This window comes from Anopheles merus, chromosome 2L (genome assembly GCF_017562075.2).
Source record: "Anopheles merus strain MAF chromosome 2L, AmerM5.1, whole genome shotgun sequence".
NCBI lineage: Eukaryota > Metazoa > Arthropoda > Insecta > Diptera > Culicidae > Anopheles > Anopheles merus.
The window spans coordinates 15,115,583-15,126,811 of NC_054083.1; the positions used below are offsets into that span (position 1 = coordinate 15,115,583).

The following is an 11,229-nucleotide window of genomic DNA, read 5'->3' on the forward strand; positions in this document are numbered from 1 at the left end:
CGATTTAAAAAAATGAAAAATAAAACCTTTCTTATTATGTTGTGTTTTGCGTACAAAGCATGACCAGCGTGACTTTGACCTTTCGGTTTACTTCATTAAATTATGCGTTGAAAAATCTTTATACGGCCGGGACAATACATACATAAATAATTAATCCAGCATGCCTAGGATAAGGCAGAAAAAGAATGTCGAAAATAACTTGAGCTACAAAAATGACCGTTAGCAGAAGAAGTATTGATGAAGCTGCTAAATACCGCCATCCATAAGGATAAATATACATAAAATAAAATAAAAACTATAAAGTTTAATTTCTAATGCGCTTAGATAGGTTTCCATTGAACTTTTATTGAATTAATTGATATCGTTTGGATGCTGCACAACATATCCAAACGGTAAGATCAAATACGTTTGGTTTAGTTAAGAAGAAAGAGAAGAGTTTTGTTTGTTTCTTTGATTGATTGAATAATTATTGTTCTTCAGTGTCGCTAAAAACTGCACCATTTCTGAGCACGGAGTTCGATACGTTATCTCTAACTTGTTTTTTTTCTCTCTAAAAATTACTTACAAGCTATAGTTTGCCTATCGAGATCTATCATGTAATAGGGGTTTTTTGCATCTACTTTCTGCTTTTTTTGTTTTTTTGATATTCCTCAAAGCATCCGACTGAGACCTGTGAACGGTGAACGAAGATGTGACCCCTTAGTAGTAATAGATAATCGAGCCGAAAGGAGATATTTAGCTTAGTGTGATAGAAAACGAATTGCTAAACCACGAGGCTTAGTAATGCTTATGGCTTATGTAAAGAAACGTCCCAACAAACCCTACCCAGCTGCAGGGAAAATGGGAATATTGCTTACTTATCGAAACCATTCCCAAAATGCTTCCTAGACCAACGTATTCGATCTATTGCCGAACTTGGGAGTGTGTGTGTGTGTGTGTGTATGATTTTGCGTTCCTCCCACCAATTTCTCGTATCATTTTGAGCGAATCGTCCTAACAGTCAGCTGTGTACGCTTCCATTATTCTGCTGCGGCCTCAAGAGGAAAGGTACAAATATATCACCGCGGCCCCTCATCCTGTTCCTTTTCTTAGGCACCGTTGGTGCAGAGGTTGGCGAGCTTATCGGAAGATCAGTTTGTTCAGCTCCCGGCCCACATCCGTCACGTATTGCAGAAAGTCCGGCTGCAGACTGACAGTCCAGTCGTGCAGGTTCGTTTTGCTGCTACATTTCCCCCCGTACCGATGGACAAAGAGCAGGGATCGATCTACGTCGAGCGTTTTCACGAAATCCGGCGTGCCAGCCGTACGGTTGTAGTCTTGCGGCTTGTACACTTGAAACGGCCGTTCGGTTGGGTTGGTCATAGCGACATCCACGTCGTACAGCAGGTTGTCGGAAAATATTTTCTTCCTCTTGTCAATGCACACCGACCGGCTGGCGATGGAAAAGCGCGACACGTCGCTGGACACTTTCCAGGCGTACTTCAGAAACTGGTTGTTGACGCGCAGCCGGGAGCTGGGATAGAGATACTCGTTCATGGTTCCGATGTACGTCAGCTTGGCCGCATTGTAGTTGCGCATCAGGCAGTCCATTTCGATGAGCAGCCGGTTCTGGTGCCTGTCGGCCAAATCGAACGGGAAGTTGTACGGCAGCAGATTGATTTTGATGCCGTGGCTGTACAGCAGCGACGCGGTCGCACCGTTCAGCGCATTGCTGTTGTACACGATGAAGTCTTCCACGCCTACTATTTGGTGATGCAGGAAGTACTGCAGCACAGCGGAGGGCATGCGAAACTCTTCCTCCAGCTCGAGATAGTCGGTCATGTCGACGCAGGCCGTCATGGTCATCTTTTGCTGCACCGACCGGCTCTCCAGCACCCGCAGCGGAACGTACCGCTTGATGGATTGCGCCGTGTCGGTGTATATGACCTCGGTCGGCTGGCCGAAATCTCGGGCCACTTTGCAGAGCAGTTTGTACACGACGAACACCTCACTGTTGGGCGCCTTGATCGAGCCGGTAGGATGGTCGAGCCGCACGAAATGCAGCTTGCCGGTCGCAACGTCCCCCGTGCCGTGCTGTATTTGGCATTTGAAGTTAACCGCTGCATGCTCGAGCCCGACCGCTATGCTGATGACCGTGCCGCCGGCGGCCAGCTCGTTCTTCTGCCAGAACGACGAGTACACGTAAAAGCCATCGCCGAGCCGCTGCCAGGCCGGCAGCGGACTGTCGAAATCGTACGGAGAGCTGTGCAACCGGGTGCTGTTATCGATGCGTATCAGGCTGGCCGCATCGTTCCGCCCGAATATGTTGACCACCTCGAGCACGTACTTGAGCCGGTTGTTTTCGCTTTTGTACACCAGCAGTATAACGACGCAGGTTACCGACAGCAGCACCAGCGCCAGCTGCTGGTACTTACGCATTGCGGTAAAGCGCGAAAGGTGACGATGCGTAGCAGCAGCAGCACAGCACCACTGGCTGCCACGAGGATTGCGACTTTTGCTCGTCGTTGCTACGGCGCTGCCTGGACTGCTCTGGCTACTAGCGCTGTGGTCACACACGCACACACTACCTGCGACACGGTTTGCCGGAACAGCCCCTTTATTGCCTGTCCTGTGCACAGGATCGTCTTCTCTTAGCTGCCAACACTACCCATCGATTGCTGGGTGTGTTTGGGGTAGGAGACGGCGTGCCAATTTAATCGGCGTAACTGCGCGCGGCTCGCAAACACGGCACCGATTTTCTCTCTGGAATTGTGTTATTTTTGTTTTGATGTTTCTCTATCCGGGATTGTGTCTATTTCGAGGTTTGACAGCCAGCGGCTACAGCCGGGCAAACAGTTGTCGGTACAGTATAATTTAATTTTTACACGGGCTCGGGTGTACGAAGCGCTCGTGAATCTTTTAATATTATAGGAAATGTACGAAAATGCTATTATGATTAAATAAAAATATTGTTTACATCCCCGAGAGCATAAAGAGATATGTTTGTCCCACAACGCCGAAACCCGTTCTTCTGTACGTATTGCGTATTGATGCAGTGTAGCGTGAAGTGCAAAAACAAGAATGATATCATTCTGTCAAATTATTCTAAACGACCAACTCACGCAAAACTTGTGCAAGTGGGCTTTTCTCGGTCCGTACAACAATAATAAACGCAAGAAGAAGTGCGGATCGGTAAGTAAGCCGTCGACCGTTCCCTGTCAGACTCTTGGATTGAGATATTTTTAGCCTTCCCCATCGCTGTGCTGTGGCTGTTCCGTTCATTGATTTTGTGGCCGAAGATTTGAGATTGTTGTTGCAGTGGTGTCGAGTGGCGAACGCGAATAACACTGCACTTACGTGTACCACCTCCCAAGATGACTACCACGCAGGGATCGGGCTCGCTGGACAATCTGCATCTGGCACCGCTGCGTTCGCTGAGCGACTTCCTGCTGGAGTCGGCCCGCTTTCAGCTGCCCAACTTCCAGGACTGGGAAAAGTGGGGCAAGCGGGTGGTGAACAATTTGCTCTACTACCAAACCAACTACTTCCTGATGAGTGCGGCCGTCTTTCTGCTAGTTGGCCTGATCCACCCGATGAAGGTGCTGCTCGGGCTCACCATCATTGTGGCGCTCGTGTACGTGTTTGTACGATTCTTCGCCCAGGACGCACGCCGCTCCGTCGGGGCCGACCCGAACCAGCAGCCGAACAAGTGGGCTGTGCTGACGGGCACTGTGGCCGGCAGCTATCTGGTACTGTACCTGTTTGATTCCGTACTCATTGTAGCATTTGCCATACTGCTGCCTTTCTCGCGTGAGTAACCGCTCATTATAGAGCTCACAAACAGAACGTATCAAAAAGATTTAAATTTTCTTTCTTTCTTCTAGTGACCTTCGTGCATGCATCGTTGCGGCTGAGAAATATTAAGAACAAAATCACCAATGCAGTGGAAATTGTCGGCGTGAAGCAATCTCCGATGGGACAATTCCTCGAAGCAATGGGTTTGATGCCAACGGCATTCTAAACATTAAATACTTATCCAGAGAGTGTTGGCGGTAGAAACGGTCTCGTCTCGTGCACGGGAGAGAACATTTATTTTGCTTTTTCTCGTGAGGCGATAATTCGAGTGTTTTTATTACCATTTCCGCCATTAACAAAACTTTTGCAAAACGTTCAATCAAACTGAATGAGCGAACAGAGGAGGGGTTGGTTGCTACGCATATTGAGAGTACCGAATGCTTGGATAAAACAATACATTACACGTCCCAATGTGAAGCTGCTAGTCAAAACAAAACAAAATGTATCGACCGATCATAGTGTTTCTCTTTTGCTCTGAATAAAATAAGATTAAAATAACGTTGCGTTTTTTTAACCAATACGCAGTACGTAATACTAGAGTTCTGAATGTTCCTGTTCGATGCGCTGGATTGCATCAGCTGGTGCACCATCTACCGTGGTTAATTAAGATGAATCACGAGCAACCACACACGCACACACGCATGGTACTCTCGAATTACACAGAATTACGTGGAAGTTTATCCGTCTCTTGCCTTGCCGCGTCACACATGTCATCCATCATTCGCTGAGAAAAATGCCACCCATCAACCAAGGAATTGATTTCCCATACACCGTTATAGACGTTTATTTCCACAGGTCGCAACGATACAAATTATCATCAGATTTATCACAATCAGTTTCTCAAACATTAGGGAATTGGTCTGCGCATCATCGGTATCGCATGCAGATCTTCAGCTCGCGTGTGGAAACGACGTAGGCTGATCAGGCTGCCAATGGCAACACAATTAAATCCAGTGTCGTATAAAGGTGTTGACGGGGAAATATGATGAATTCATTGGATCAAATTGTTACAACTCTAATTATCGTTCCACCAAAATGGAGCTTACTAATATAAAGTGTTGTGAGCAGACAGGGACATCTGGAGGGTGCTGCTGCGGAAAATTCTTCATGAAGCTTATTTTTTTCTCCTGTAACCTCTTCTCCTTCCTTCCTCGGCAAAGCGGACTAATTCAGACGTTGCAATATTGCCGCATTCAGCAGTCCCGCTTCCTTCAGCGTTTGCGCACCATCGCTCAGCTCCTTGCTGGGGAAAGTTGTCATGAGCGCAAAGTTCTGCGCGCCATACTGCGGCCTAGCATTGACGATGTAGCGGCGCACGTGTTCTACGGTGTGCGCTTGGTTGAACCGGGCCGACAGGCGGCTTCCATCGATCAGTCGTATTTGCAGCATCGTGGTAGGTTGAGCACTGTCTAGGGCAAGCTCTTCCGCGGCACGCTTTTCATTTTCTTCATTGTTTCCGCTTGCCTTGGCGCTACTGCTAGTGCCACCACTGCTGCTGCTGCTGCTGCTGCTGGCCGTTGCCATTGGTGGAACAGGGCTACCGAGCGTTTGGCCGGAACCACCGAACGCTTTGAACGGCTTGCTACGCTTCACGTACTCCTCGTGACGGTTGTCCTTCAGATCGACGCGGAACATTGTTTGTCCCTTTGATCGTAGCTCCTCTGGAATTTCGCCCCGGGTGATAGATTCGAAAAACTCGCGGTTGGCCGGATCCTCGTACAAACGCAGCTCCCCATCGTTGATGACGAATCCCTGACGCCACAACGTCAGCGTTACGACCTCCAGATTCTGCGAGCTGGACGATGCGGCCGTTCGGGCTCCGCGTGGTGTCACTTCCTGATGATCGTCTTCCGTTTGCCCGAGACGGTAGCCAGTGCCGGCATACAGCGACCAACTGGAGCCGCCGCTTTCCTCGGAAGGGTCAAACGTTTCCAGATTACCTTGCTGCGCGGAACGGAAGATTTCCGACACGTAATCCTTGATCGGATTCTTCCGCGGCGGTCCTAGCACCTGCTGACCGGAACGTTCTGAGCCGCCGGCATAGAATGCCTGGCCCTGTTCTTCTTCATCTTCCGACGAGGACGAATGTAGTGTATGGAGAGTTGCAATGCTACAAAAGAGAGAGAGAGAGCAAGAGAGAGAGAGATAGAGAGAGAGAGAGAGAGAGAGAGAGAGAGAGAGAGAGAGAGAGAGAGAGAGAGAGAGAGAGAACATTATCATCTTCAACGCCATTCGATGCTGCGTTACTTACTTTGACTGTGGCTTTGGTGCTTTCTTTGCCTTCGCTTTTTCTGCACGAGCGAATTGAATCGACGCAGGCTCCGCCGGCGGATTTTCTTCGTCGGAAATGTCAGCATCCTCGTTCTCGCCCTCGTAAAAGTTGCTCAGCGCAACCTGCACCGGGAACGAAACAAGGACAGGATGTTTGCTTAATCGAAAATCGCCAATGAAACGCACTATGCTCACTTACCTGCAATTCTCCGTTGGCGGCATCGACGAAAAACTTCGCTCTTTCCTCCGTAGCACCGGTAATCTGTGCGAATTGTTTGACCTGCTCGTTGTTGCTGGACATGGTGCGAGATTCAGGCGCTTCGACACGAATTCTTTGTCCAAGACAATGGCGCTGCTTTTCAGATACTGTTAGTTACCAAGGATACAGAAAACGCACAATCCGGGGGAAACGAAATAAAGTTATTTTGTAGAATATTTTGCAAAGCGAACGCAACAAACTCGGAACTAGCAACAACTGCATTTCTGTTTGTCATTCCGCCTGACACCCGTACAACACGGCGAGGGTTTTTGACGTTCAATTATCGCTGTATCTCGCTCATTTTCTCTACCCTTCCTTTACTTGTCTACAGGGCTCGTTTCAAAGTGTGCTTTTGTGCCTCCCTCTTCACTTTACAGTGGAGCGCAAGGACCGTAAAGATATCAGGTCAAGTTATAAGCCCGTTTTGACAGCTAGGTGGAAGAAGAATCGACGAAGAAAACTGACAGTTAGCTTTCCGCGTTTGGCGAACGCTTCAAGTTCTCGAAGGAAAATTTCCATTTTAAATCACGGGCTGTGTTCTAGTAAACTAAAATATTCACCCAAATTGATCTCCACCAAATATTGACCATGCAAAACGTAAACAATCCATCAATACTGTTGTGCGGAAAACCATCTGTCAAAATCGGAGCCCAGGGGGGGGGATCGCCAAAAGCGCTATAACTACACCTCATTACCCAAGTGCCACAAATCCACTAAACGACCACTAAACGGCTTCTAAACGCCTCAAATTCTCTACCTAAACGGAATATAGAAAGACTTCGTTTAGCAGACGGCAAACGACTCATGCATTCTAAAAATAGCAAAAAAGCTGGTGGCGCCATCTGTTTGTGGGATACCCAACCTGTGGAGCTTCCTCGCTTGGAGGAGAGCTTTCTCATTTCCTCTGTACTGTTGTATGGTTTCGCATTGAAGTTATGCATCGCTAGAACTAGAACGGCGATACGATTGTTTAAATACTAGACTCCAACGGAAACCACCAGCACTGAAGCAAGTGAGATTTGAGTAATGATTGTTGGTGTTGATACCCACGTATCTGACCACACGACCATTCATATAGATTTTTGCTCAGAAAGTTATAAGGCTATATAGGTCATGATAAGATGAAACTTGTCGAAACACATTGCAAGAAAAGGATAGCAATATAATGATGAGTTGTAATACGCCATCTATTGATCAAACCAATGAAGCTGTGGAGCTTTCATTTTTTTCTATGGATATTCAATTTTCCAGTCGTTTAAGCTTAATCTGTGGCGCTTGGGATGGGACAGGGCGAGAGAGGGGGGGGGGGATGGGCATGTGTGTGGTATGAATGTGTGCAAGCAATTTATGGACCTTTGATTCGCCCCGAATTGAAGTCGTTGCACCAACGGATCGGAGTCGCTAATGCTAACTGATGCTAATGCTAAAAGGCGGTTTGTTAAAATATGCTCAGTACTACACCACCTGTGCGCGCACCGTGCGGAGTGCGCGCACAGTGCGGAGAGCGCGCACAGTGCGAAATGTGCACCGCACACTGAGATGTGCGTGCGTGTACGCACAGCCCAAATAACCAAATCGTCCTTAACCCACTGTAAAACCACTTCAAACGCACGTGGGTTTGTGGTGGTCGATTCAGTCGTTAACCCACCAAATTTTAGAACAATCGGAGCTGCTAGCACCGACAAACCGACATGACACTGGCGTTACAAAAGTGTCCCACACGAAAGTACTGTCATTTACCAGTGAGGCGAACACTTCTGTCAAAGTAAGCTCTGTTCACTGCTGCTTCGATGTAAACAACTTTTCTAAATACAAATGGCGAAGGAAGTGTGAGGCAAAATTTTGTGAGAATTATTGGACAAAACACCCAGGAAAATCATTTTATAAGTTTCCAAATCAATGCAAAAGATGTGAGAAGTACATAAAACAATACGCATTGGAATTTGCGAAGAAAAACAAAAAGGGGTTTTAGCAGTTTCCTCTCTGTGTCATTGTAGTAAGCGAATCATTATAGAGATGGCGCTAGTGTTTAACGTATTTTCATTTGAAATAAGGAGACAACTTTTGAAGCTCATTTTGTTCGAAGTGTCACGTCGGTTTGTCGGTGCTGCTAGTTCCGATCCGATATATTTATCTTGCCCCCCCTTAACCCACCTTTTCCAAAAATGCTTTGAGGAAAAGTTTGGTCAAGGGTTGGCTTAGGTCAAAATGCTGGACAGGATTATAACTCCTCGGTTGATTAAATTCATTCACTTACATCACTGCTCTTCAACTTCAGCAATATTATTAGTCTATAAACTATGCACTGACCAGCGAAATGGAAAAATTCATTCGCAAGTAAACAAACACACATATACACATATACATAAAACATGTTTGTTTTACAACAAACCAACTTAAACACCCACGTTTAATTGCTTCCTTTGCACAATTAAATAAAATTTTAACACAGGTAAAACATGTTGAGCAAATAAATTGCCCGTGCATTAAAAACCTGACTTCAAAAACATTGAAGTGGCTGCTTCTGTGGCCATGTGGCTTAACCCACCAAACTGATAGTTTATTAGCTTTGTTTGATGGAATTGGATTTTTAGTACAAGAAATTGGTGACGTTTTCGGTATCTTGGTTATATGGGAGTAGACTTCATTGTGCTACTTTACCCAACACTAGTTAAAACAATGAGCTAGAAGATGTGTGCTTGAAAGCGCGAACCGTGAATTGTGAACCTTCGCTCCTGCGCATCGCACAATCGCTCCTGCGTGCAACGCTCCGTGAGGTGCGAAACTTCGCTCCTGGGAGCGCATCGCACAATCGCTCCTGCGTGCAGTGCTCAGTAAAGTGCGAAATTTCGCTCCTGAGAGCGCATCGCACAATCGCTTCTATGTGCAGCGCTCAGTAAAGTGTGAAATTTCGCTCCTGAGAGCGCATCGCACAATCGCTTCTACCCAAACGACCAAAACGCGATGAATGGGTAAAACTATGGACTTGAGATGGGGCCCTATCTCAGTACCCAAACTGGTACCCAAAGGCAGACAATTTTGGACTTAGTTTTTGAGAGAGAGCAAAAAAGCTGATGCTCCTCCCTCTCTCCCCATTCTCTCACTAATATTGTTTATATGAGTTTCTAGGAGAGGGGAAAAGGGGAGATGATGTTGCAAGTGGTTTACATATAATTTACTGTGAAGGGGAGACACCGTCACGCCAATATCGAGAAATTGATAGAGGGCGACGGTGGTATTTGGTTTATCGGCGTTCCGTATGGACCACGGATGCTAAATGAAAATGCTCGGTATATTTCCGTACAATACAGGCGTCCCCCGAGTTACGACCCCCTCGAGTTACGACGATTCGCAGATACGACGATTTTGATTTTGACAGTCAAAATTTGTCATCGAGAAGAAATTGATGTATATTTTTGAATTTCTGAGCTGATAACCGTTACACACACATTTCCAAAGATTCCACTACTACCCGTTATTGTATATCTATATCGTGTAAACGATTTTTTGTGTAAAATTAATACATTATCGAACATTGTTTCAAATAAAAACACGATATGATAGATTTCGACTCTTCAACTTCGGTTATAAACTTAAAATTGACAGATATTCGACATACGACCTTTTCGACTTACGCCTTGCGTTGGGCCTTTTTTTCGGTCCCAAATACAGTCGTATCTCGGGGGACACCTGTATCTCATTGCGGCGGAACCTTACAAATGTTATTGCGCGGTCGAATCAGGAATCGCGCATCGGATCCAAAGTGTATGAATATCAGGTGGTCTCGTCCCATACAAATTGACAACTAATTTCGGAATCAAAAAAGCTCCTTTTGACAGAATGGGTGAAATGAATTTCCATAGGAACCGTTCGCTTTGTTCTTAGCAACACATATGTAGTACACATTGGTGTCCTCATCGACGGCATTATTTTGATCCAAAAATGGATTTAAATAGTTCAGATTTGGTTTAGCTTACAATAACAAATATTTTGAGTGCTTTTTAAGGTATTTCTGTGCAAATAACGAAGATTCTAAGTTTGTTTGTGTATTAGGCAAGTCGTCAGAAAGCTTGTTTGGGGAAATGTTTTCACCCATGCTGTCAAAAAGTGACGTTCAACTTTTGCTATGAAAAACAGGCTATGAGACCACCTGATATTCATACACTTTGATCGGATCGATGGAAGAAGGGAGTACGAACGAGGGGGGAGAAGAGGAAGCACAGAGAAAAACGCTCCACATTCACTCATACATTCTTACAGCAGCAGACAATTCGCGAGAACATGAAATCGGGAGAGTATATTTCAACGTTCGCGAATGAGTGCAAACAGGTGCGGTATAGAAGATAAAGCAAGACAGCCCAGTTTTTGTTCAAGCTAGGTCCAAAATGTTTCCTTGGGTATGTGCAGCGCTCTGTGCGGAGCTACCTCAAGCACACCGCACACTTTAGAGAGCGAGGGCGGTGCGCTCCGCTCTTGCAAAAAAGCTACTTGACCCAACACTAGTTAGAAGGCTATATACGTCATGATTAGATGAAACTTGTCGAAACACTATGCAAGAAAAGACTGCAATATAATGATGAGTTGTAATATCCCATCTGTTGTGCAAACCAATGAAGCTAGGGAGCTTTCGTTTTTTTCTATGGATGTTTGATTTTCCAATCGTTTAAGCTTAATATGTGGCGCTTGGGATGTACACTCTTAAAATTTTTTGCCGAATCTCGGTTAATTTTTGCCGAGATCTGCACAACTGAAATCTCGGCAAATATCTCGGTTAAATGTCTGTTGCCGACATCTCGGTTAATGACATTTTGGTTTGACGTTTACGTTTAACCGAGATTTTCGGTTAGAGCAAATCGAGATTTCGG

General features: G+C 45.9%; 3 protein-coding genes across 4 annotated transcripts; 1 reads left to right on the forward strand and 2 right to left on the reverse strand.

Annotated features, from left to right (window-relative positions):
• Positions 1 to 321: 321 nt before the first annotated feature.
• LOC121592821 lies at positions 322 to 2,840 on the reverse strand. Its single transcript, XM_041914640.1, has one exon. The coding sequence runs from the start codon at positions 2,416 to 2,418 to the stop codon at positions 1,120 to 1,122; it is 1,299 nt and encodes a 432-aa protein (XP_041770574.1). The 5' UTR covers positions 2,419 to 2,840; the 3' UTR covers positions 322 to 1,119.
• A 217-nt stretch (positions 2,841 to 3,057) lies between these two features.
• Positions 3,058 to 4,332, forward strand: LOC121592823 (PRA1 family protein 3-like). 2 transcript variants are annotated; one of them, XM_041914642.1, is made up of 3 exons: positions 3,058 to 3,171; positions 3,226 to 3,789; positions 3,864 to 4,332. In XM_041914642.1, exons 2-3 carry the CDS (start codon positions 3,354 to 3,356, stop codon positions 3,998 to 4,000), a joined length of 573 nt encoding a protein of 190 aa, XP_041770576.1. In that variant the 5' UTR covers positions 3,058 to 3,171; positions 3,226 to 3,353; the 3' UTR covers positions 4,001 to 4,332. The 2 variants fall into 2 exon arrangements, with proteins under 2 accessions (XP_041770576.1, XP_041770577.1); XM_041914643.1 differs by having other exon boundaries at positions 3,080 to 3,171; positions 3,279 to 3,789.
• A 257-nt stretch (positions 4,333 to 4,589) lies between these two features.
• On the reverse strand, positions 4,590 to 6,557 carry LOC121592822 (NSFL1 cofactor p47-like). The gene is made up of 3 exons (XM_041914641.1): positions 6,305 to 6,557; positions 6,086 to 6,228; positions 4,590 to 5,944 (listed from the first exon to the last, which is right to left on the reverse strand). Exons 1-3 carry the CDS (start codon positions 6,404 to 6,406, stop codon positions 4,999 to 5,001), a joined length of 1,191 nt encoding a protein of 396 aa, XP_041770575.1. The 5' UTR covers positions 6,407 to 6,557; the 3' UTR covers positions 4,590 to 4,998.
• Between the last annotated feature and the right edge of the window lie 4,672 nt (positions 6,558 to 11,229).

Excerpts from the sequence above, each read along its gene's own strand:
- LOC121592821 (XM_041914640.1), bottom strand. The coding sequence starts at position 2,418 with ATGCGTAAGTACCAGCAGCTGGCGCTGGTGCTGCTGTCGGTAACCTGC.
- LOC121592822 (XM_041914641.1), bottom strand. The coding sequence starts at position 6,406 with ATGTCCAGCAACAACGAGCAGGTCAAACAATTCGCACAGATTACCGGT. Across the intron at positions 6,229-6,304 it reads CCGCCAACGGAGAATTGCAG|GTTGCGCTGAGCAACTTTTA; the intron begins GTAAGTGAGCAT and ends TTCCCGGTGCAG. Across the intron at positions 5,945-6,085 it reads GCACCAAAGCCACAGTCAAA|CATTGCAACTCTCCATACAC; the intron begins GTAAGTAACGCA and ends TCTCTTTTGTAG.
- LOC121592823 (XM_041914642.1), top strand. The coding sequence starts at position 3,354 with ATGACTACCACGCAGGGATCGGGCTCGCTGGACAATCTGCATCTGGCA. Across the intron at positions 3,790-3,863 it reads CATACTGCTGCCTTTCTCGC|TGACCTTCGTGCATGCATCG; the intron begins GTGAGTAACCGC and ends TCTTTCTTCTAG.